General features: G+C 39.8%; 2 protein-coding genes across 2 annotated transcripts in view; one reads left to right on the top strand and one right to left on the bottom strand.

Annotated features, from left to right (window-relative positions):
* The window catches only part of METAP1 (methionyl aminopeptidase 1), a 94,408-nt gene extending 70,970 nt beyond the window's left edge, over positions 1 to 23,438 (top strand). Inside the window, exon 11 of the mRNA XM_087434628.1 lies at positions 23,193 to 23,438. Within this exon, the coding sequence (XP_087290754.1) occupies positions 23,193 to 23,227 (35 nt within the window). The 3' untranslated portion in view covers positions 23,228 to 23,438. The remainder of the gene's footprint in view (positions 1 to 23,192) is intronic.
* Positions 1,845 to 14,864, bottom strand: ADH5 (alcohol dehydrogenase 5 (class III), chi polypeptide). The gene is made up of 9 exons (XM_087434629.1): positions 14,782 to 14,864; positions 12,025 to 12,126; positions 10,235 to 10,376; positions 9,630 to 9,717; positions 6,400 to 6,619; positions 5,986 to 6,246; positions 4,605 to 4,740; positions 2,293 to 2,431; positions 1,845 to 2,146 (listed from the first exon to the last, which is right to left on the bottom strand). Exons 1-9 carry the CDS (start codon positions 14,791 to 14,793, stop codon positions 2,122 to 2,124), a joined length of 1,125 nt encoding a protein of 374 aa, XP_087290755.1. The 5' UTR covers positions 14,794 to 14,864; the 3' UTR covers positions 1,845 to 2,121.
* Positions 23,439 to 26,651: the final 3,213 nt, after the last annotated feature.

The following is a 26,651-nucleotide window of genomic DNA, read 5'->3' on the forward strand; positions in this document are numbered from 1 at the left end:
CAATAGTTGGGCCATTTGGGCCCCTCCTGTGTCTCCTGCCCTCTAGGTAAATGAGGTAAGTGAGGTTGCATTGCCTGGCCCTTCAAATGCACCAAAGAAAGATAAAAAAAAAAAGTCCTAGCCATAACTGCCACTTTCCTACTTTTTAATCAACTGAACATTGCTCTCTCAGAAACATAACCTTTTGGGAGCAATTAAGCCACCTCAATCAAAAATATTAAAACGAACAAACCCCACATGGTTTCAGTTCAATCAAAAGATACCTATGTGCGTGGCATATCTAATGTGCTGATACAAAAACAGTCTAAAATACACTATCCTGGGGGAAAAAAGGGCACAGAATAGCCTTGATGGTATTCCTTTGTGTAGTTTTAAAGTGTATGTATAAATGCTATTATGTGCACAGAGTGCAGAGAGACTTCTGGGAAGATACATAAACTTAACAGTGGTCACCTGTTTTTAGGGGAGAGGGGAGCGGGGAACGGGGAACGTAGCTTTTCTTTCTCATGTAATTTTCTCTACTATTTGAATGTTCTAACTCTTGGATATGTTGCCTTGGAGTTTATTTTTTATGTCAGTGTTAAGACTATGATATTTTTGTTTGCTTCTTTATACCGCTCAGGATAAAGAAACGTAAATGTTACTTAACAGTCCAGAAAAAGACTGATAGATTTGACCATATTAAAAATAAATTTAAAAAATATAAAATATATTAAAATACAAAACTGACAAAGGATTGGCATCTAGAATAAAGAACTTTTAAAAATTACTCAGAAAAAGAAGTAATCCAATAAAAAAAACAGGCAAAGGATGCGAACAGATAATTCACAAGAAAGGAAATACAAATGGCCAAGAGAATGAAAAACTTTAGTAACTGAAGAAAATGCAAACTAAAGTCACAATGAAATACCATTTCACATCCGATTTGCAAAAATTTCCAATCACTTTGGAGAGTAATTTGGCAATTTCTAGTGCATTTAAAATGTGCTTAGCCTATGATACACATCCTAAGTAACTAATACACTGAGCTAATGTACAAGAATGTTCCATCACAGTACTGTTAGCAATACAGAAACAATTTTGGAAACAACTTTATGCAGTCAGTTGGAGAAGAGATAAATCATGGTGGCTCATATAACTACTACTGCACAGTATTAAAATTAATGAATGAGAGCATCACAACATGGATTAATCACACAATGATTGAAAAATGAAAGCTGCAGAATAAGACAGTATCAGGTTTAAAATATGCACAACAGTATTGAAGGAGAGGGTTTATGGATATGATAGTAAAAGTATAACACCATGCATGAGAATGATCATTGCCAAATTCTGGACGGTGACTACCTCTGGAGAGGAAAGGCAATGTGGTCTGGAAGTGCTAAAATGTTAGGACTTAACAAAGTAAGTGCTGGGAGGTCAGATACTCAGTATGTAAATAACAGTGTTTTCCATACACTTGAAATAGTTCACAGAGCCACCACCCACACACATACACCTACTTAAGCAAAGAAAGTAGCTTCAATAGTAAACTTGAGTGCCCACTGTGGGCCAGATGCCATATGTCTGAACAAGGCCTGGTGCCTGCCCTCAAGAAGATAATGGCACAGAAGCAGACTCAGGTTCTGACTAACTTGGCCACTGATGTCTAGGGAAGTCTGTTCTTGAGTAAATGGGCCTGAGACACTTAAAAGTTACGCGAAAGTTACTGAGGATGGCAGAAGACAAGGTTCAGATACTTACTATAGCCCTGCTTCCTCCATCTTTCCTTTAAAGAATGAAGATGATGGGGAGAGGAACAATGAGAATGAATTCAGAATAAAACAGAGATGACAACTTCCACACACAAGCAGAAATTACTTTTATTTTGTTAAAGTATTCCTTAATGAGCTAGCAATTATTCAGGTGAAGAAGACAGATTTATGACTGTATTAGCCTTGTCCCTGATTAAAGACTTATGAAAATTTATTACAGATTATACACAAAACATTATTCCCTAGAGTAGGTTACTGAAGGTCTAAGAGGCTGTGAACTTGAAAAAGCTTCTAGCGGCTTGTGTGGCGGCTCCAGTGAGACCACAGGACTTCCATACAAGGATGGACATATTTTTCTCTTTCGAATTTAAAGCTTTACAACAGTTCGGATGCTGTAAGAGAAGGAAGCAAAAAACACAGGTTTTGAATGATATCTCTTAAGACCAATAAAATTGTATTTTTTTAACCCTTCTTCTTCCATAAACCCCAAATCATTACTACATTCTATAATATATAGCTTAAGAGGAATGAAGCTTACCTCTTTCCTGCATGCATCAGTTCAAAGGCTTCATTAATTTGGTCAAAAGATAAATTGTGAGTCACAAATTCATCAACTTTTATCTTTTTGGACATATATTCAGTCACCAACTTTGGGACACTTTCTACACTCTTCCATCCTAAAAGAAATCATACATCTTTTCATTAATTTTTCCAAAAAATCTCTACAGCACGCTTATTACTTAGTGGGTGACACAAAGGTATTTAAGAGAATAAATTGTTTCATGAATTAAAGAGGAATGAAAATTTCAAAATCACCATAGAAAGGAGGAAGAATTTAATGCACATCTTCAGTTAAGAAAAAAATAAATGCCTTTTGAGTGTTTTCCTTTTTCTGTATTAAGATGTAGTAAAATCTCATTAAGTCTCAATTGAGACTTTTAAATTACCCAGGATAGAACTCTGGAAGTCTTAGAACAAACTTATTTAGGTCTACAATCGCAAAGATTTCTATAATGATGACATTCAATGAATAAAAAAATTGATGTGACAGATGACTTTCTTCAGTTTTAAATTCAACAATGAAATAGGGATAGCATCTAAGAATAGAAAACCATGAAACTGAAAAGCAAAGTAGGAAATCTTTGCCTACGTGACAAGATTTTAAACATCAGATGCCTCAATTTTTCACTTGTATTGAAAGCAGCAATAAATCAACAAAGAAGCTTTCTCACCTTTTAAACCAGCGATGCTTTGGACCATATTTCAAACCTTTTTTGAGCCTTTTCCAAATCTCCCTCCTTATATCCTCTACCAATTATTTTTTCCCTATAGACTGCGGGGCTTTTTCTTGCTCTTTTAAATCTCCTGGTAACTGAGACAACTACAGCCAACACTATCCTGTAGACTAAAACTTCCCTTTACATCTGTGGGTCATATGTTAGCAACACCCATAGGGTGCCAATGCTCCAGCTTATTTCCCAATAAGCATGTGCTAGGATGAGGCTTCAGAGGAGGCCAAACCCCCGCTCGGCCTCCCAGGCTTAGAATGCCGTTTGAAACACAGCTAGAGACCCGGAGATGATGCTCCTGACATGCATGTCTGGCTTTAAAAGTCTGAGCTAAGATACTCAAGTGTGGCATACATCTAGGGCTTTTGGAGAGAAGGGTTTAGTCAGCTTGACATTTTCTATGGCAAATTCTGTAGTATAAAAAAGAAAAGCCCTGGCCAAACTCCTCATTTTAGCACACTTTCCTAGTCTTTTCTCCTGGCCTTCAAAAAAGCTGGCATAGGGGCCAGCCTGGTGGCGCAAGTGGTTGGGTGCGCACAATCTGCTGTGGCGGCCTGGGGTTCGCCGGTTCGGATCCCGGGTATGCACCAATGCACCGCTTGGCAAGCCGTGCTGTGGTGGCGTCCCATATAAAGTGGAGGAAGATGGGCATGGATGTTAGCCCAGGGCTGGTCTTGTTCAGCAAAAAAAAAGAGGAGGATTGTCAGATGTTAGCTCAGGGCTGATCTTCCTCACAAAAAAAATAAATAAATAAAAAGCTGGCATAATATGAGGTAGAGGATCCTAACAGACACCTTGTTAAACACAGATCATTCAAAACTCACGCTATGTGATTTTTCCTAAGAGGATGATGAGAATATATATATATATTTTAAAAAACCTATTCGTTCACAGTAGTTGGGATATACAAACATGTTTTGATGTTTTTCTCTTCCCTAGCTGAGCAACCATGAAAAAGATGGAAACTGTTTCTCAGCATTCTACTGGTAGGGAGGCAACCCTAAACAACCATGTTCTTTTAGAATCACACAAGGGAACAGTGATCAGTCTGGCAGCTTTTCAATTTCGTTACAACGTTTTGTCTAATTTAATAGTTTCAGTTTAAGACTTAGTGTTGGTTACTGATGAAGTCAGTACTCTTCAGACAGAGGTGTGGTCACATCCAGTGATCACTGCACTCTCTGGAAAAGTGAGTAAAAATGCCAATAACCTACTGAAGTCCACAAAATGACACAGTGTGGCTGACACTACTGTTGGCTTATCCCGCAACCAGCTTCTCACTCCTGCCCTACTCCCAACTCTTTCCTCATGAACAGAATAGTGTTTTTTTTTCCTGTGTGTAAAAAGTGGCCTTGTGCTTCAGGAGAAGCTGAGCACCTCTCCAGCCCCAGAGGTAAGTAATTGAGTGTGCAACTCTTCTATTAAAATAACTTTGCATGTAACATCTTATGATGAGCAGGCAGTCCATGAAAATTCTTGTTAAGAAAGGTAGCCTGGCATTAAAATTCTGCCAGTGGAAAGAACAAAAGAGAAAATGTACTCATCTCATCCACCAATTTACCTCCAAAGGCAGTGCCTTTCCACGTGCGGCCTGTTACCAGCTGGAATGGACGAGTGGCGATTTCTTCACCTGAAGCAGCCACTCCAACCACCACGCTGAGGCCCCAGCCTTTGTGGCAGGCCTCCAGCGCTGCTCTCTGCAGGCAGAGATGTGACCAAATCAAAGAAGTCAGTGCATTCTGTTGAGAATATCTGCTTCCCCAGAAACTTCAGGGGGAAGAGGGTGGTGACAGAGCTTTTAAAAAATATGGCAACAAAATGATCAAACTGAATGTCTAGTAAATTTAATTTTACTGAACAATTTTAACAGGTATTTAAAAAAATTACTAACTTGGCTAAATATTAACACAAATTGAAAGACGTGGAAGCTTTTATTTGCTGTCTATTTTTAAAAGTAAATCCTAGCTCAAAATTGTAAAGATTTTAATAGAAGAAGCAGGTTAGGGGCCGGCCGGTGGCGCAAGCAGTTAAGTGCGCGCACTCGCTGTGGCGGCCCGGGGTTCGCCGGTTTGGATCCCGGGCCGACCCGGGCACGCACTGACGCACTGCTTGGCAAGCCATGCTGTGGCGGCGTCCCATGTGAAGTGGAGGAAGATGGGCACGGATGTTGGCCCAGGGCCAGTCTTCCTCAGCAAAAAGAGGAGGATTGGCAGATGTTAGCACAGGGCTGATCTCCTCACACACACACAAAAAAAGCAGCAGGTGGAGAAGAGTAACACTTTTGCTTAGTGTCTACTTTGTGTCAAGTAGGTGCTATTACTATGAGCACCTGACACAGGAGGACACTGAGGTTTAGAGAAGCTAAGTTGTTGCTCAAGGTCCCTGAGTGAGCATGTGGGTGTACACCTACTTCCAAAGCCTATGCTCTCTACCACTGCATCATCCTGCCTTTTCATTTCACAAAACAAACCTGACAATTAAGCGTACACTGAAAGGCAAAGAACATTTTTCTTCATCTTTCCCCAAGCCATTCCTGAATCATTTCCCATACACAGTTCAAATAGTTATATTTCCCTTCTTCTATTAAAATAAGTCTTTTCTGGGCCGGCCCCGTGGCTTAGCAGTTAAGTGCGCGCACTCCGCTGCTGGCGGCCCGGGTTCGGATCCCGGGCGCACACAGACGCACCGCTTCTCCGGCCATGCTGGGGCCGCGTCCCACATACAGCAACTAGAAGGCTGTGCAACTATGACATACAACTATCTACTGGAGCTTTGGGGGGAAAATAAATAAATAAATAAAATCTTAAAAAAAAAAAAAAAAAAAGTCTTTTCAAGAAACTTTTCCTTTGTAAGAACAAAACAATTTTTAATCTTAATTAAGGAAACTGCATTTAAAAAAAGCAGTTCCACACAAAAAAAGGAATGAAGTCAAACATACTTACCATGACCTTCACATTACCAATACACTCAAAGGAATAGTCCACTCCGCCATCAGTCATCTCAATGAGCACTTCCTGGATGGGTTTACTGAAATCCTGGGGGTTAATACATTTAGAGGCTCCAAACTCCTTGGCCCTTGCGAATTTATCTTTATTGATGTCCACACCAATGATCTGCGATGCACCAGCTACCTTACAGCCCATGATAGCCGCCAATCCAACTCCTCCCAGGCCAAAGACGGCACAAGTAGAGCCAGGCTCCACCTAATGGTAAACATAGTCTATAAGGTACTCATTCCACAAGAGTCAAGGAAATCACTAGGTTTCTTATAATAGATGGGGCTGATTTCACTATTCCAGTAAAGCTTTGTTCTATCAAATTAGAAGGCAGAAGCTAAAACCCAGGCCAACACTTACCTTGGCAGTATTCACAGCAGCACCATAACCAGTTGAAATGCCACAACCCAGAAGGCAGACTTTATCCAAAGGTGCTAAAGGATCAATTTTAGCAACAGAGATATCAGCCACAACTGTGTATTCAGAGAATGTGCTGGTTCCCATGTAATGTAAAATTGTCTTTCCTTTGCATGTAAACCTACTAGTACCGTCTGGCATTAATCCTTTCCCTTGAGTCACTCTAAAGAAAAGAAAAAAGAAAAAGGCGGGGTAGAATCATGTTTCTTAACACCCCTAAGAGAAAGAAATCAGTTTAAAAACTAATGACCAGTAAACAGTTAGAAAAGTGTGCTAAGATCAAAAGTCTAATTTCTAATGTATTTATTAATAATTTAGCATCTTTCAGCAATGCCTTATTAGGGAAACTTATTAAGAGATTTATAATCTTTTTTATTTTTTATTTTATTATTTTTTTTTGTGAGGAAGATCAGCCCTGAGCTAACATCCATGCCAATCCTCCTGTTTTTTTTGCTGAGGAAGACCAGCCCTGAGCTAACATCTATTGCCAATCCTCCTCCTCCTTTTTTTTTCCCCTTTTTCTCCCCAAAGCCCCAGTAGATAGTTGTATGTCACAGTTGCACATCCTTCTAGTTGCTGTATGTGGGACGCCACCTCAGCATGGCCGGAGAAGCGGTGCGTTGGTGCAGCGCCCGGGATCCGAAGCTGGGCTGCCACTAGTGGAGCGCGTGCACCTAACCGCTAAGCCACGGGGCCGGCCCCAAGAGATTTATAATCTTAACCTATCTTTTCCAACATTCAGTATCCTTCTCTTCTGGGTCTTACTGTCAGAGTATCAAAATAATTTTAACAGGTATGACTTATGGATCAGATGAAATTATTTTAAAATTCCATCATAAAACTCAGTGAGCAAATATAACTTCATAAAGCATAAAGCCAAAACCAGCATGTACACAAGCAGTGATCACTAGCATTTATCCAGATCAGAAGATGAAAAGAGATTGCCAAACTGGCTATTTCAGCTCTTTCAGGCCTTCTTCAAAAGTGTAACTGTCCTCAAGGATTCAAGTTACGTTTTCCCTTCATTTAGTTTTTCTGTCTGTGTAGTTGGTTACACCAATAAAAGGAAACAAATTCACAAAGGCAACCAATGTATGTGGTAACAAAAATTATTTTTGATATTCTAAATAGATAGGTGATGTAGTGTCTTGCTTATAGGAGGATATGCCCTAAAGTCCCACACACTTAGGTTCAAACCCTGTGTGATCTTGGGCAAGTTAATTAACCTCTGTGCCTTAGTTTCCTCACTAGAAAATGCAGAGAAACAATCGTATCTTTCTTAGATTGCTATAAAAATCAAGTGAGATGTTATGTAAAGCATTAGCATTAGTGCCTGGCACAGAGTGCTTAATAAATATTTCTTATTTTTAATAATAAAAAAAAAACCACTATGGGGCCGGCCTGGTGGCGTAGTGGTTTAAGTTCGCGCGCTCTGCTGCGGCGGCCTGGGGTTTGCAGGTTCAGATCCTGGGCGCGGACCTACGCACTGCTTGTTAAGCCATGCTGTGGTGGTGTCCCATATAAAGAAGAGGAAGATGGGCATGGATGTTAGCCCAGGGCCAATCTTCCTCAGCAAAAAGAGGACGATTGGCATTGGATGTTAGCTCAGAGCTGATCTTCCTCACAAAAAAAAACCCCCAAAAAACCCACTATAATTTGATGTACATTCTTAGATAAATCCTTTGGAATATATATGGATAAACAAATATACAGATAAAGAGAAAAAGGATTGCCTCTGGGTTCAAGGGTAAATACATTTCCTTTGCGAGAAAAACAAAAATATGACCAGAAACAAAGAACAAATAGGTGACAAAGCTCTGCCACAAATAACTGTTTCATCTCCATGAGAGCAAGGTAAATTTCTTTAGCCCTCCTTAATGTGAGGAATCACTTCTGTCCCAGAGGAGTTTCATAAACAAAAGGTTATGTGGGATACAGTTTAAGCTTTGAAACGACCTGTCCCTCTAAAAGGTTACCAACAGCCACAAAAAACACATTACCCTTATTATATTTGATGTGTCACAACATTTTTCAGACTGTTTGAAATTCCCTTTCAAAACAACTAGATTTGTTTTAGATTCTAGCTTTGCTGAAAGTAACTGTATTTACATTATAAAATAAATGGAACTTTGTTTTCCAAAAATATAAACTAATTTTGTCAATGGCATTAGAAAACAAATGGCGAGAACAAACGTAGCTTCCACACAGTGCTGGTGTGTATCCTATGACTCAGCAATTCTGATCCTAGGAAAACACCCAGAGAAAGTAGTGTATTTATCTACCAAGAGACACATATAAGAATGCTCACAGCAGCATTAATCACAACAGCCCCAAACTGGAAGCAACATTAATGTCCATCAACAGGAGACGTTATGAATGAAAGAAACCAGACAAAAGAGCAAATGTTGCATAATTCTATTTATATGAAGTTCTATAGTGAAAGAAATCACAATAGTGGTTACCTTTGAGGGAGGCAGGTGTTGACCTGGAAGGGACATGAAGGACTGTGTGGGGCGCTGGAAGGGTTCTCTATCTTGATCTAAGTGATGGTTATAACTATCAGGTGTGTATATACATACAAATTCATTGACCTGTACACATAAGAATTGTATTCTTTAAATACTACATATATGTATGTATGTTCTACCTCAATAAAAAAGGAAAGAAAAAAAGGAGACAAACACAAGGAGATCTTAAACTGCCTCAAGGAAGTAGCTCTTTAAGTGCTGTTACCTCACTACAATAAAGGAAGTACCTTTTCTGTGTCAGAGGGTTATGTTATTTCTTGTGGTCTTCCCCAGTAACCTTAGGAGGTAAGTTTTATTACTTCAATTTCATGGACAATAAGCAGGCTCATAAAAATGATTTCATTTAATTTCCTAAGCGTGTCCCTCTTTACTGCATATTTTAGCACATTTAGCCTAGTGTTATGGAGGGAGAATGGGTTCGGAAAATTCTGTTTTCTCTCTTAATAGTTGATGATACTGGGCAAACCACTTTATTTCTGAGTCTTAATTTTCTCATTTATGAAAATAGGGATACTAATGATGATGGTGAGGTTACTATAAAGATGGAATAATTCATCTAGAATGCTCTGTATAAATTGCCACACAATTACTTACTATTATCATTATTAATATGACCTCTTAAGAATAAAATAAAAAGATACTAACCTTATCTTTTGGCAAAGGTTTGTTTTAGGATTTAGACAAAATTTGCATTCTCCACACTGTGGGATGTAAAGTGGGATGACAGTATCACCTGGAAAACAAATTCGAAGACATTATCCTCAATAGGCAGCATCTGCTTCTAAATGAATACCCCGCAACTTCCCATTCCTGTCAACATGTGCGCCTTCGAAAAGTTCACAACCTCAAGGCTTAGAATCTCACCTACATAGCATCATTCAGACACTGCCTTCCCATGCAAAAAATACAAGTTTCAAAATTATCTAAATGAAATCCTGAAAACAATAACTGGAGAACAAGGTTATGTGCTTCAAAATACTGACTCATTGATGCATCTTTAAAAATTCTTGCTTAATTGGACAAAATTGGCTTTGGAAAGGTACTTAAAGTTTCAGATGAACAGCAGTCTGCAAAATCAGAGAGAAAAACCCTCAAATATTTGTGCTTCCCAGATGAGGAATAAAATCAATCTCAACAACTTACTTAGGCAATAACTTGTTCATAAATAATGTGTTAATTTATCAGAAATATAATTTCCCTATAGAAATAAGCCAAAACTGTAAAATAAGTGGTTCAAATACCCTCCTTACCTGCCTTCAGCTTAGTAACTCCTTCACCAACACTTTCCACAATTCCAGCACCTTCGTGTCCCAATATCACTGGAAAACTCCCTTCAGGATCAGCCCCACTCAGGGTATAGGCATCAGTGTGGCAAACCGCAGTGGCAATAATCTATCAGGATATTACAATAAAGAGCAGTTAAGTGTGTGTGCCTGCAATTTGGAGTGAAGTATAGGTCAAAGGAAAGGCACTTTTACTTTAATACCGTATTTCATTGATTCTAAGATAACATTTCTTTCATATTTTAACCACTAAAATCAGCATGCGCTTACAATCTATGGCATCTTAATTAGACCTGGCAGCATTTTTTTTAGTGGCAGATAAAAATAATGGTGCATTTATGTGCAATGAAATACGGTGTGTCTATTCTTTCCAGTGCCTGTTAGCAAGAGAAGGTAAACAAGGTGACCTTTCAGGCTCAGTGCCTTCAGGTGTGGCAGGAATAGCACCTGTGTGCAAAGCAGATGCTGGCTGCCTTCTGTTAGGAAATGTGATTTCTCAAAAGGTGCTCAGACTACTTCTGAAACATGCCAGCCTGCTTGGTCTGGGCCAAAACTCAAAGCTTTTAGTGGAACCAACTTCCCTTTTTAGCAGCCACGCACAATTTCTACTTAAATAAGCCCTTTATCCTTATCTCTCTTGCTTTCAAATATCTCTTATCTTTCCAAACTGCCAAAAGCACAGAAAGCAAAAGCCTCAGAGTGTTTATATTTGTGCTTCTCACTTGTATACCCACTTCAAATATAACATTCTTTGCTATTTGTTAGCTGCTTCCTAGGGAAGACAGCTGAACTCAGTGTGCCCCATACAGCTCATCTTATGTACATCCAAGACAAACATTTTCTTTTTCACTGGGAAAATCACAATCATATTAACTTCTGAACTTAAAGAAAAACATACAAACTATTATAAGATTTCAGATTCCTGGGTCTGGGTTGAAAAGGACCTTAAAAAGTTATTTGGCCCTGAGCTTCGTGACTTGATATGTGTGATCCCTGGGGCATGACCCAGTACATTTGCTGTGTATCTGGGGGTAGGAAGTGGGAAGTATACTCCAACTCACAGCAAAAACAGCTGATTTTTCTGGAATGTTAGTTTTATTCAATGGTCACTACTTTAAAGCATTAATTTTATTTCAAAACAAGCACAGAGTAGAATGTTGAAAAACACTCAGCTGGCTGCCTTGTGCACTGTGCCTCTCTCCAGGGGTAACTTCACTTCTTGGCACAGCAGAGGTTGAGCAGCACTGGAATAATGAATCCCCTGAACTCTGGCCTTGTCTGCAACAGTCAGTACATTTTAAAGCTCTCTAAGCAAGCTGACTTCACTTCCTTGTTGCTCCAGTCGATCAGGAACCTCTTCCCGAATCTTATTTGAAGTCTCTTCTAACAAAACTGAAGACCCTTTCTTCTTTTGTTTCTAACCTCTCACCACATATTTTAAGTTATGGGATCAGTACTAAGGGGAGCATCCTACAAAATCACCCTAAACCCAGTCTACAGAAGATAAATTGCAGTAATCCAGTGATCCCTGGGGAAGGCTGTTCAGCCGAATATCAAAGCTAAAAAGATGGAGACGAAAGCTACAAAGGTGAGAGGGATAAAATAAGAGGAGGATGTTGTGACTCCAAGATTGGATGACTTTCAATACCTTCTCCTTGACACTGTCTTTTGGGATTTATCCTCTGCAGACCACAGAGGATTCATCTATCCAGAGACCTAATCCCAAGTCCCTTCCAGGGCCTTAGGTGTATCATTACCTTAATTCGAACTTCGTGAGCCTTTGGGGGTGCCACTTCTACCTCCTCGATGGAGAGAGGCTTTCCAGCCTCCCAGGCAACTGCAGCCTTGCACTTGATAACCTGAAAAGGGAAAAAAAGAGAGCAAGTTGGTTTGTCCTCCTGAACTAATAGTAAACCACCTCTCAGTTAATTCAGACACCAATGAATGCAAATCTTAGAAAGTATATCACAGATTCATAAAGAAACATATACCTCTAAGTGATACGGAGAATTGTTCTGCATGTTTTTAGATTTCATATAAATAATACTCATTAAAAATAAGATTTGAGATGACCCCATGGTCAGATATAAAAGCCTCTGTTAGTTAGGAAGTTTTATTCATCAAATATTTAATGACCCTCTACAATAAAGAAGCAGGAGTAGATTAAGAATACAGGTTGCAAGAGACTCTGATTCAGTAGGTCTGGCACAGGGTCCAAGGAATGTGAACGCTTAACATGTGCCCTATGAAATTCTTTTGCTCAGGCTGGTGTAACACTGGTATAGTGTAAAACTGCAGGGTGGGAAGAAGTGTAAGGAGTATCAGAACAGGGGAACTTAAAAAAGGCCAGTCTGAACTGAGATAAGCTGTAAGTGTAAAATATACCTCGATTTTGAAGAGTTAGCACAAAAAAAGTAAAAATATTTCAATAATATTTTAAAAATATTGATTACATGTTGAGATAGTATTTTGAATATATGGGATTAAACCTTAATCCCATTTTAATGTGGCTACTATAAAAGTTAAAATTACATATGCAACTCGTACTGTATTTCTATAGAACAGTGCTGCCTTAGAGTTTCCAGTCAGTACAACCCTCTGCTACCAGAGACTCAAGTGTAATGAGGAGGGTTTTGATCAGTTCACATCATGCTTATGAAATGTTGACAGAATAAAGGTTGAAAACCACTGGGTTTATAGGAGACAGACTTGAAAGTCAATAATTACAAAAAGTGGGATTTAAAGGGAGAGGCACGGGGCTGGCCCCATGCCCTAGTGGTTAAGTTTGGTGCACTCAGCTTTGGCAGCTAGGGTTTGGTTCCCAGGCGCAGACCTACACCACTTGGTGGGGGCCATGCTGTGGCAGCAACCCACATACAAAATAGAGGAAGATCGGCACAGATGTTAGCTCAGGGTGAATCTTCCTCAAGCAAAAAAGAGGAGGATTGGCAGCAGATATTAGCTCAGGGCAAATCTTCCTCAGCAAAATAATAATAATAATAATAATAATAATAAAAGGCAGAGGCACAAAGTGCTAGAGATGGCAAAAAGTGGAGAAAGAGTATAACTTTGGTTGGTGGGTTTGGGAAAACTTCACTTTTAACTAGGATACCAAAGGATAAGGAAGAGTTAGTTACAAATGGTGATAAAACACCTACATATACGGTGACTGAAGAGTGAATGAGAAGGTATATGAAGCCCCTTATACAGTCCTTGGCACAGTGTAGCTTTGCAAATGGAAGTCAACAGTTACTAGCAGCAGCAGAACAAAGAGTGGAGGAAAAGGAGAGTGGACCTATATGGAGAGATGAGTGGTTTGTGTAAATTGGTGAGGCTGGAAATTATTCCTGGTAAATTAAAATGTAGATATTAAAACTGATGGTACAAAGAATTCAGATGCTGCATTAGAATGTTTTTTCACCTCAATGTACCATAAACCTCAAAACAAAATTCCAAAGGTCAAATTCAGAATACTAACAATGAAGTCATATATTCTTGAGATCTGAAGCAAGATGAAACAATAATACATCCATATCTAAGTTTTATGCACTGCCTCCTTGAAGAATGTTTGAAAGGAGTTTAACCTTTTCCTTTCAATGACAATTCTAAGGAAAATAAAGCCCCACTCTAAATCCACAGGCAACTGCCCTACTTCAGCTTTCGAACTACTACAGGAATTATAAATTTTCACCTTCTCTGAATAAAGACACTTAGTAGTAAGAAAAAACTGCTGATCTATTAAGTCTGAAAAATTGTTTAGAGTTTACCATTTGTTTTCAACGCCAACACTTAAGATTATAAATCTTTCCAGAAAATTTCTAAAGTTTGCAAAGCATTAAAACAATCAATAACCGATTATTTATATTATTCGTGTATTTCTGCCTTTCTTTATTGTCTAATGTGTATTTCAGGAACCTGGAATGGCCAGGTTTGTCAGGGACAGACCTGGATCGGAATCCTGGCTCCCTATCCTTAGTGATCACTAAGGACGACCAGCCTCAGTTTTGGGCCTGTAAAACGGGGACAATACTTCGCAGAGTTCTAACATGAGGATTAAAGGATATAAAGCTCTGGTTCCTAAGTGCTCAAAAATGTTACTGAAAGACCCAGGAGTCTTCCCTAAATACATTTCTTGGTGGCGCAATAATTGCTCAATTATGAATCACAGTCACCAAACAAGCAATCTAGAGGTCAGGAGCACGGGTTCTCGCCGCAGCTCTGCCACCTGGAAGTGTGGCCCCGGGCTAGTTACTTAGTTTTGCGGACCCAACGCGTGGCCGCCCCTAAGCCGTTTCCACCCGGACGCCAACCGCCCCCGCCTTCGGTTCGCCCCCGCCTACGGCTGCCTGAAGCAGCACAGCTCGCTCAGGTCAAAGCTTCCCCCCTTCCTGCCCGCCCGAGGCCCCGTTTCAGCGCGGAGCCCCGCGCGCCCCCCGAGGCCAGCGGCCCGGTTCCACCGCGCGCTTTCCCTCCCTCCCTCGCTCGCACTGGGCCAGCGGGGCGGCCCGCGCTACCTGGTTCGCCATTTCCGAGGGTTCCCGTCGGCGGGGCGCGCGGGGGCCGGGGTGTAGGCGGGGCGCGCGCCGGCGCAGGGGCGCGGCGCGCTGCGGCGGGGCGGGGCGTGGGCCGGAAGCGGGGTCCGGGGGTGTGGCCAGGCGCGCCCCCCAGCCGGCGCGCTGGTGGTCTCGCTTGGAAGGCTGGAGGGGGTTCCGTGATGGTGGATGGCGGCGCCTCGTGGCCAAGTCGGCAGGCTTGCTGCAAAACATCTGTGTCAGAGAAGGGTTTTCCGCGTGGCTTTAGCCCGGGCGGCGCAGATGATGCTTACAAAGGAGAGGTGTGGAAGGGGGCCCAGGAATTTCACTGGACGCACGCGAGCGACAGGGGGACTGCACCCTCCCCGTGCGCTGTACACTTTGTGTGCGCTGCGTCTTGAGGACACAGATGAGTAAACCAGAGCCCTCCAAGGGACTCTCCATCCCCAGGGGACACTGAGCTGTGAGAAGAATGATAAAGGGGACACACGGAAAGGGGGCCCCATTCGGCAAACTTCCCAGGCTCCTATGCTCCTGAAGGGTGAGGAGGATTTTTGGGGAGAAAACTTTGCAAGGAGGGGAAGAGGCGCGCGAAACGTCTGTGGAACGCGGACGCCTTGCATGTGTTTTAAGAGTGTGCTAGAGTGTAGGAAGTGGGAAGGTGGAGTATTTGCCAGTGTACCCCACAACTCTGACTGTTGTGGACTCTGAATTTTATTAGATAGCTCTGCCAGACAGACCCCTCTCTCTGCTTCTTGGTCTTTGTCATGGCTCCTTTTCCTCAGTACATGCCTGACGGATTGGCGATGTCAAAAATTCTGTTCTTTCTCTCCCTTCACTGTCTCATCTACACCATGGCTTTTTAACTTCTCTCTGTATAAGGACGACTTCTAGATTATTATCTCCAATCAGGATGGCTCGCATAAACTCCAGGCTTAGACGCACAATTGCTTTGTAGACGTCTGTCTCCCTTAGGATATTTCACAGTAACCTCAAACTCTTCCAAAACTCATCTTGTCATCCTTTCTCCCTAAAGGTACTCTTTCTGTGTTTATGTGTGGTACCACCATCCACCTAATGCCCCAGCCAGAAACCCGGGAATCACAACTTCTCCCTCTCCCTGTCTTTCTCCTGTATTCAATCTGTCACCAAACCCTGAATAACTCTCACATCTTGTGCCTCCTCTCTCCCCCGGTTGCTGCTGTCTTAGTTCAGGCTCTCATCATTTCTTACTGGGCTTCTGAAAAAGCCTCCCATCTGGTTTTCTTGTTGCTAGACCCCTGAATCTAATGTACTTCTAAACTAATGCCCCCTTAGTGATCTTTCCAAAACATACATCAATCTAAGCCATTTCCTTTCACCTCTAATAATTTTTGAATGATGTGGGTTATAATGGGTGAAAGGGGTCAAAAAGTACAAACTTCCAGTTATAAAATAAGTCAGTCATGGGGATATAGTGTACAACATGGTGACTATAGTTAATAATACTGTATTGCATATTGGCAAGTTGCTAAGAGAGTAAATCTTATAAGTCCTCATCACAAGAAAAAAATTTTTTTGTAATTGTGTATGGTGATGGATGTTATCTATATAAATAGACTTATTTTGGTGATCATTTCACAATATATAGAAATATGGAACATTATGTTCCCTTGAAACTAATATAATGTTATATGTTAATCATACCTCAAAATAAAATAATAAGCCAAATAAAATAATAATATTAAGGAGAAATAGTTGAAACAAGATTGGCAAAATGTTCATAATTGTTGAAGCTGGCTATGAGCATATAATAATTTAATATGCTATTGGGCCCGCCCCGTGGCTTAGTGGTTAAGTGCGAGCACTCCACTGCTGGCGGCCTGGGTTGGGATCTGGGGTGCCCACCAACGCACCGCTTGTCCGGCCATGCTGAGGCTGCATCCCACATACAGCAACTAGAAGGATGTGCAACTATGACATACAACTATCTACTGGGGCTTTGGGGGGAATAATAAATATAAATAAATAAAATTATAAAAAAAAATATGCTATTATCTATACCTATGTGTAGCTTTGCAATTTTCTCCGGAAAAGTGTAATATAAAAGTAGAGAGAGAGTTGACCATAGGTTGACATAGGGAACCAGAAGAATATAGCTTGGTGGTTCTCCAACACTTTGGTTTCAAAAGCTCTTTATTCTGTTAAAAGTTATTGAGGGGCCGGCCCCGTGGCTTAGCGGCTAAGTGCCCGCGCTCCGATGCTGGCGGCCCGAGTTTGGATCCCGGGCGCGCACCGATGCACCGCTTCTCCAGCCATGCTGAGGCCGCGTCCCACATACAGCAACTAGAAGGATGTGCAGCTATGACATACAACTATCTACTGGGGCTTTGGGGGGAAAAATAAATAAATAAATAAAAAATCTAAAAAAAAAAAAAGTTATTGAGCACTCCAAAAAGCTTTTGTTTATGTGGGTTGTAGCTATTGATATTTACCAGATTAGAAATTAAAACACAAATTTTAAAGATATTTATTTATAAAATTTTTTTGAAATAGCAATAATAAAGCCATTGTATGTTAACATAAAGAATATAGTGCTAATAGCCAACAGGAAATGACAGACACAAGGAAGGTTAGAAAAAATTCAGAATACTTTGCTTAGAGGGAGGGAAGATCCAAGAAACTAATAGTTGTTGTCAAACAGTTTAAGAACACTCACGTGAAAGAATAGGAATTTGTTCTGTTTGTCATCAGATTGTGGCATTGAGATAAGTAGTTAGACTTCATGAGAAAAAAAAATTCTTCTATTTAAGAATCTTCAAGGGTTGAGAGAGGGATAAAATCCAAACTTTAGCTGGGCCAGCCATGCCCCACATAAGCTTGTTCCTGCTTGTCTCTCCATCCTTCTTTTCTTTTTTTTTTGTGAGGAAGATCAGCCCTGAGCTAACATCCATGCTAATCCTCCTCTTTTTGCTGAGGAAGACCGGCTCTGAGCTAACATCTATTGCCAATCCTCCTCCTTTTTTCTCCCCCCAAAGCCCCAGTAGATAGTTGTATGTCATAGTTGCACATCCTTCTAGTTGCTGTATGTGGGACGCTGCCTCAGCATGGCTGGAGAAGTGGTGCGTCGGTGCGCGCCCGGGATCCGAACCTGGGCTTCCAGTAGCGGAGCGCACGCACTTAACCGCTAAGCCACGGGGCTGGCCCATCTCCATCCTTATTTTCTACTATTCTGTCACACAAGTTTCACACCAACCTTATGGAACATTTTCAGTTCCTTAAAAGGACTGTCCTCTTTCTTGATTCCAGACCTTTGTATATGATAGAACTTCTGCTTGGAATGCAGCAAGCATTTTTCTAGTGAAAAAAAGACCTTTTAGCATAGAGTTAATTTCCTTTTCCCTGTTGCAGATATATTGTCTATCTGCTGGGAAGAAACACTTGAGTTTTTATGGTGCCTTGCTTGTTGGAACATAACTTCCAATCTTGTTACATGTCAGACTGGAAACTAAAAGTCTGACATGTAACAAAATTGGAAGTTATTACTCCATCCTAGCAACAAGTAAAAAGCTAAACAAACTGAAAAATCAACAACTCTTCTTAGATCCATTAGAGAAGTGAGATCACAGGGCGAACCAATGACCCCAGAATTGGAGAGACAGACAGATGGATCCAGAGAAGCACAACTTACCAGAGCAGAAACCCATCTCCATGGGACCCAGTATTGGGGATAGCAAACCTGAAGTGTAATTGATGAATTGCTCGAGGCTCATTGTGGACAAGTCTGAAAGTTAAAAACTCCGGAGGGATACAGTCATAGAGGGGCTCCCACAGTTCTGTGACTTTTACCTCTAGGAGCTCTACCAGTTTCTCACAGTGAAGACTGGAGAAAAGTCCCTCATGCTTCTGCTAGGGGAAGGGGAAAAAGAACCATTTTGAAATATGCCAGAGCATTCTGTTCTTCTTAATAAGGCCTGCTCTTAAGAGAGACTATTTTACCAGAGCCTAACTTACTGAGGTATTATCGGAGTTTAACTGATATTGGGGAAGGGAAATACCCAACTTCAGCACCCTCTAGAGATCTTGTACCACTTGAGATGGTGGAAAAAAAAAACTGAGAAGAAATTGTGAAGTTCACAACCAGGGGCACAGGCTCACTAAAAGACTGAGATCTAATCAGGACTATAGAACACTTCCCCTTCTCCCACATCTTACCACTATGTTAGTAAAGACCTATTTAATCCTTTTTTACCTGGTAAGTGTATCATGTCTTCCTTCCAACAAAAAATTATAAGGCATACTAAAAGGCAAAAAACACAGTGTGAAGAGACAGAGCTAGCATCAGAACCAGTCTCTGATATGGCAGGGATGTTGGCATGATCAGATCATGAATTTAAAACAACTATGATTAATATGCTGAGGGCTCTAATGGAAAAAGCAGATAACATGCAAGAGCAGATGAATAATGTAAGCAGAGAGATGGAAATTCTAAGGAAGAAAGAAAAAGAATTGCTAGAGATAAAAACCACCTTAATGGAAATGAAGAATGCCTTTGATGGGCTTATTAGTAGACTATGCATAGCTGAGGAAAGGATCTATGAGCTTTAAGATATGTCAATAGAAACTTCTAAAACTGAAAAGCAAAGACAAAAAAGACTAAAATAAATGGAAAAGAATATCCAGGAACTGTGGAATGACTACAAAAGATGTAGCATACACATAATGGGAATACCAGAAGGAGAAGAAAGAGAGAAAAGAACAGAAGCAATATTTGGAGCAATAATGACTGAGTATTTCCCCTAACTAATATCAGGTACAGGCACAGGAAGCTCAGAGAACACCAAGAAGGCTAAATGCCAACCCCCCCCCAAAAAAAACCAAAAAAACTACACCTAGGCATAACATATTTAAACTACAGAAAATCAAAGATAAAGAAAAAAATCTTGAAAGAAGCCAGAGGGAAAAAACACCTTATGGATAAAGGAGCAAAGATAAGAATTACATTTGATTTCTCCTCAGAAACCATGTAAACAAAAAAATAGTGGAGTGAAATACTTAAAGGGTTGAGAGAAAGAAATGTCCAACCTGGGGGCTGGCCCTGTGGCCTGGTGGTTAAGTTTGACATGCTCCACTTTGGCAGCCTAGGTTTGGTTCCCGGGCACGGACCTACACTACTTGTCAGTGGCCAGCCTGTGGCGGTGACCCACATACAAAATAGAGGAAGATTGGCACAGGTGTTAGCTCAGCGCAAATCTTCCTCAAGCAAAAAAAAAAAAAAATGAGGAAGATTGGCAACAGATGTTAGCTCAAGCCGATCTTCCTCAGGGGGAAAAAAATGTCCAGCCTAGAATTCCATATCTGGTGACTTTATCTTTCACAAGTGGAAGAGAAATGAAAACTTTCTCAGACAGATAAAAACTGATGAAATTTGTTGCCAGTAGACCTGCCTAACAGGAAATGTTAAAAAAGAAGTTCTTCAGGGAGAAGGAAGATGATATAGGTCAGAAACTCAGATCTATATAAAGAAGGGAAGAGCACTGGAGAATAAATAAGTGAAGGTAAAATAAAAACTTTTATTTTTCTTATTTTTAATTGATGTGGTAACAATTTGTTCAAAATAATAGCAAAAATCTATTTGATAATTATAGTTATGTAAAAGTGAAATGAATGACAGCAATGATACAAGGGACAGGAGGGAGGAATTAGGATTATTTTGTTACTTGTATGGTGCTAGCACTACCAATGAAGCAGTATAGTGCTATTTGAAAGTGAACTTGGATTAATTGTAAATATATGTTGCAAACTCTAGGGCAACCACTAAAAAGAAGTATAAAAAGAAGTATAATTGATATACTAAGAAAGGAGAAAAAATGGAGTCATATAAAATGCTGCATTAACACCAGAGAAGGCAGAAAAAGCGGGGAAGACATATTAGTAACAAAGAACAAGGTCAACAAATAGAAAACAGTAGCAAATATGATAGATAGTAATCCAGCTATATCAATGATCACTTTAAATATCAATAGTCTAAATGTACCAATTAGAAGACAGATTGTCAGTACAGATCAAAAAATAAGACCCAAATATATGTTGTCTACAATAAACCCACTTTAAATATAAAGACACAGATTAAAAGTGAAGGAATGGAGAAAGATTTACCATGATGACACTAATCAAAAGAAAGCTAGAGTAGCTATGTGAATTTCAGACAGAGCAGACTTCAAAGCAGGCACTATTATGAGGGATAAACAGAGGCGTTACATAATGATAAAAGGGTCAATTCTCCAAGAAGACGTAACAATCCTTACTGTGTATGTGCCTCACAACAGAGCTTCAAAATACATGAGGCAAAAACTGGTAGAACTGCAAGGAGAAATAGATAAATCCATTATAACAGTTGGAGACTTCAACACCCCTCTATCAGAAATGGACAGATCCAGCAGGCAGAAAATCAGTAAGGACATAGTTGAACTCAACAGCACCATCAATCAACTGGATATAATTGATGTCTATAGGCTATTTCATCCAACAACAGCAGAATGCATTTTCTTTTCAAGTTCACATGGACCATCTAGCAAGATAGACCACATTCTGGGCTACAAAACACACCTTAACAAATTTAAAAGAATAAAAGTCATATAATGTATGCTCTCTGACCACAATGGAATTAAACTAGAAATCAATAGCAGAACGATAGCTGGGAAATCTGAAAATTTATGAGATTAAACCACACACTTCTAAATAACACATAGGTCAAAGAAGAAATCTCAAGAGAAATTAAAAAATATTGGAACCTAATGAAATCGAAAACACAACAAAATTTGTGGGATGTAGCAAAAGGAGTGCTTAGAGGGAAATTTATAGCATTGAATGCATATGTTGGAAAAGAAGAAAGATCTAAAATCAATCATCTAATCTTATACATTAGGAAAGTAGAAAAAGAAGAGCACGTTGAATCCAAACTAAGCAGAAGAAAGAAGTGATAAAATTTAAAATACAAATCAATGAAATTGAAAGAAGGAAATCAGTAGAGAAAATCAACAAAACCAAAAGCTGGTTCTTTGAAAAGATCAATGAAGTTGATAAGCCTCTAGCCAGGCTAATTAAGAAAAAAAGAGAGGAATGCAATTGCTAATCAGAAATAAAAAAGGGACATCACTGCAGATCCCATGGACATCCAAAGGATGATAAAGTAATACTGTGAACATCTTTATGCCCACAAATTTGATAACCCAGATCAAATGGACAATTTCTTGAAATATACAATCTGTCCAAAACTCACACAAGAAAAAATAGACCATTTGAATAGGCCTATATGTATTAAAGAAATTGACTCAGCAATTAATAGCCTTCCAAAACGAAAAGCACTGGGCTCAGATGGGTTCACTGATGAAATCTACCAACAATTTAAGGAAGAAATTAATACCAATTATCTACAGTCTTTTCCAGAAAATAGAAGCCAAGGGAGATAAATACTTACTAATTCATCCCATGAGGCCAGCTTACCCTAATACCAAAATCAGACAAGCCATTATAAGAAAACTACAGACCAATATCTCTAATGAACCTAGATGGCAGAAGTCCTCAACAAAATATTAGCAAATTGAATCCAACAAGACCAAGTGGGGTTTATCCCAGGTATGCAATGCTGGTTCAACATTTGAAAATCAATTAATGTGATCCATCATATCAACAGGCTAAAGAAGAAAAATCATGTGATCATATCAATAGCTTATTTTGAACTGAAGGACTCATTAGGTGAAAATGACTTGGTGTTTTAGACTTTGTAACAGACAAGTATGTATATACTAGACATAATCATATAGATTTCAGAAAGTGAAGCATATTTCACAGAACTCACAAGTACTGAATGAATTGAAGGAAAAGTTCATGAAGCCAAAAATGTCTGCTACGTTTTGAGCAGAACTGGCTTTTGTTTTTTTCCAGCGCTATTTGACATTGCTTGGGTACATACTCCATAGAGAGGTAGAGAGGGCCACTGCTATAGTCCCCATGAATTGGAACAGAAAACTGTCTGAGCTGAAAGCAGCCACAGATAGGTTGAACATGAGGGAGCCAGAAGTGGTTGGTACTAATTCTATTAAATACTGAGGTTTTGTACTGAGAGGTATTGAAACTATCAAACCCTTTCTCTTGGGAAAGCACACATACACATGGCATACAGAAGAGATGGACATCTAGTTTGCAGCTGCAGATCTGAATTGTGCAATTTTTCCTGTTACTTTTCAAGACCAACACATATCACAGAATTGGGAGGTCAGAGACTCTTCAGGGTGTCTCTTTGATCCTGAAGAAGTAAATTTTCCTTATTTTTTTGTAGTAATTTTATTGTAGTAATTTTATTGTAAGTTATCCGTTATTGTAAGTAACCTGAGCATATCTTTTCCTGACAGGAACTTTGGAGACTCTGGGACTCTGGAAAACCTGACAGGCTGGAGAAGTACAAGATATAATTTCATGATTAAATGTAACGGGAAATTAAGATGGGACTTTTTATATTGTCTCAATTTTGGCTAAGAACTCCAAGGCCAAGCAATATAGATCCCAAAATTATCACCACTTTATAAGGCAAGGTTCTCGACTACCTTATGTAGGGCATGCTAAGAAAATTTCTTCTGCCAGCATTAGCTCATCTCCTATCTCTGAACTTCATAAGAGAGGGTAAAGAGTTCATGGGGAAGGGTGGAAATGGTTGGGAGGGAGAATTTCTTTGGAGAGAGTTGTCGGTGTGCCATAAATGCCCTTCCCACCTCCTGGTAAAAGTGATGGAAGCACTTCCCCCTCATCTGAAGCCAAGAGAAGAAAACCACTCAAAAAGCTTAAAATGTTTTCTTTGGAATCTGGAAATAAAAATTTAATAAAAAATAAATAAAAAATTTAAGGCTAGGGCTGGCCCAGTGGCCTAGGTGATTAAGTTCGGCGTGCTTTGTTTCTGCGGGCCAGGTTTGGTTCCCCACATGGACCTACACTGCTCTGTTAGCAGCCATGTTGTGCTGATGGCCCACATACTAAAAAACAGAGGAAGATTGGCACAGATGTTAGCTCAGAGGAAGATTGGTGTAGGTGTTAGCTCCAGCAAAAAAAAAAAAAGAAATCTTTAAGAAAAATAATAAATATCTAACATAACCCAGTTATCTTAATTTGGTTTATTATATTAATTAAAAGGAATGATTAATTGTAATTATGATTATATTAATATCACATGATATTATGTCATATAACCAAAAGTCTAGAGGGAGGTGGGTAAATTCTGCTGCTCAGTAATGTTAGGGCTCTAACCTAGAGTTCAGCGTGTCTGCCATTCCCTTGTCTTTTCCATCATGGTTGCAAGATGCCAGCTCCAGCCTGTCATGTCCTTACATGACAACATCCAAAGGCAGGAAGGAAAAGGTCTTCTCTTTACCCTCCCCACCCTCTTTTTTTTAAATCAAGAGGGAAATTTCTCCCCAGAGTCCCACAGCAGACTTCCCCCCCTATGTCTCACTCACCAGAATGGAATCATGTGTCTACCCAAATCAGTCACTAGCAAAGGGGAATGGGATTAGACCAGTTATGGTTTAACTCCTGCAGCTGAGGGAGAGTCCCACCTTCCCTGAGCTCATTATTGCCTGATTCTTGAATAAAATTGGGGTTCTGTTTGTAAGAGAGAACTGAGGAATGGCTACTGAGTAGGCAACCAGTGTGGGCAACTCCATCTCTCGTTTATAGTGTGACCTGAAAAACTGCCAGTTTTGAGTAGAGCCTAAAGCAGGAGTCTCCCCAGCTGGTCTAGACTGCTGTGAGGTGACTTGCATGCTTTCCTTTTATGGACAGAATGTTTTTTAAGTGTCATGGCAGGATGTTGTCTGGAGCCTGTGGCAAGCTCCAATAGTAGAATCATGGTGGAGAACCTGAAGTTTTAGAGCAAAGTCATGCTCCCTTCAGTCCTTGTTCTGATTAAAAATGCCTGACCATGGGACACTAGGTGATCACGCCATCTGAGTTTCTCACCATGAACTGGGTATTATTTGATCCACAGAATTATAAGGCTAGACATGCCCAGGAAGATGGCATTATCAAGTGGAAGTGATGTATGTAGGACTGGACCAAAGCAGATCCTGAAGGCACAGTAAATTGCCTGAGCAATTGTCTCACACTCCTAATGCACTTCCATCCCTTGGGGAGATTTCCTATGATCAGCTCATAGAGGAGGAAGAGAATTTCAGCTTGGTTTCCAATGCTTTGCACAATATTCTGGCAGTTGGTAGGGGTAGACTTGGTAAATCTTGCTGAGGTACAGAACTTCAAGCATTATATCTCTTTGAGTCCTCTTTGACAGGAATGAAATGGCCTGAGGTATGGATCTACAGCCATTAATAGACAGTAATTAATGATTTGGTCAGATGATCAGGGACTTTGAAGGAATGAGGTTGTAAGATTGGTAGTAAGGAAAAGAGATAAATGTGGATGGACCTTACATGATGGGCACTGAGTGTGAGGATACTTATATTCCAAGTGAATCTCACCACAAGGTCTGATTTTGGAAAAGATTGACAATAATCAGGTGAACAAAGTGATCCATCCTGGGGATGTTGTTCAGTAGGCCACCCAAGTGCTTACTCAGTGGACTTATAAATGTAATGGCTATAGAGGTGACCATGGGCCCAACAGCAGAGACATTCCTTATCAAGACTATTCTGGCTCTGCCACTGCTGAATGCCCAGATTGATAGCAGCACCTACCAACCCTGGGTCCCCAATATGCTACAATACCTAAGGGAGACTAGGCAGCCACTCTGTGACAGATTGATTACATTGGGTCCCTTTCTTCATGGAGGAGGCAGAAATTTGTTGTCATTGGGATCCACCCTTATTCAGGATCTAGTGTGGTTTTCCCTATCTGATATGCTTTTCCTTGTATCATCATCCATGGATTTATTAATATAAATGAAACATAGATTCAGACTCTCAGATTAAAAAAAATTAAATATAGCAATGGCATAGGCTTTTAATTATTACATTATTATAGAATAGTTAATTCCATGTTATGTATGTGGAAGAAAAGGAAAGTGCTAATAATTCTAATTTGGAAGAAAAATTAAAAGACTGCTTAGAAATATAGAGATGTCAATTACAATATTATTACCAGATTGAAACCTTATCAGTAAGACCATCAGAATTGCAGATTCCTCTTGGAGGTTATTTTCACAGGACAAGGCAACACTTTCTAAAGCCTTTGGAGTCTTACAAGACCTTCTGGTTCAAATAACATTTATATTAACACACAATGAATTTCTTTTTAACAAAAAACAGAAGACATTCTAGGAACAGTTAGGAATATTCACATGTCTGCATATTGCTAAGGAGCACAAATTTATATCCTTGGAAACACTCTTAATACCTTATCAAGCCAGGTTTTTTGAAGCAGCTTATGATGCAGAATTGAATTTCTCTTTTCATAGCTACAAGAAGGGACATCTCTTTCTCAAACTCCTTTGGTTAATTATAAGGACTTTCATTTTTAAGGTCAGGTTCTAAAATTTTATTGGCTACATTATAAGCAGGCCTATAGAACAGAATTTTATTGGCAGAAATGGAGAAAGGGGTTATAAATGTTATTTAATAATAATAAAATAAGGATATAATTTTTTCTATATTATTAAATGCCTTATTTACTTATAATTTCCTTCTAAAGAGACCTTGAAACTTCAGAAAAGATACACGGTCTGTCCTTGGGTTTAGAGTGGTAGAATAAGAGTAATCTGGTTTAATAGCATTCCAGAAAGGAAATATTTTGGGATTTTATAAAGCTCAATATTTGTCAACAATGGAGATGACTGACTAAAGAGTATATAAAACAGCGTGCATTTACTG

Source organism: Ceratotherium simum, chromosome 8 (assembly GCF_057802395.1).
Source record: "Ceratotherium simum simum isolate JZ-2026a chromosome 8, ASM5780239v1, whole genome shotgun sequence".
Lineage (NCBI taxonomy): Eukaryota > Metazoa > Chordata > Mammalia > Perissodactyla > Rhinocerotidae > Ceratotherium > Ceratotherium simum.

Coding starts and splice junctions, on each gene's coding strand:
- ADH5 (XM_087434629.1), bottom strand. Junction 10,377..12,024: donor CTCACGAAGTTCGAATTAAG/GTAATGATACAC, acceptor ATATCCTGATAG/ATTATTGCCACTGCGGTTTG. Junction 6,620..9,629: donor AACCTTTGCCAAAAGATAAG/GTTAGTATCTTT, acceptor TCTTTTCTTTAG/AGTGACTCAAGGGAAAGGAT.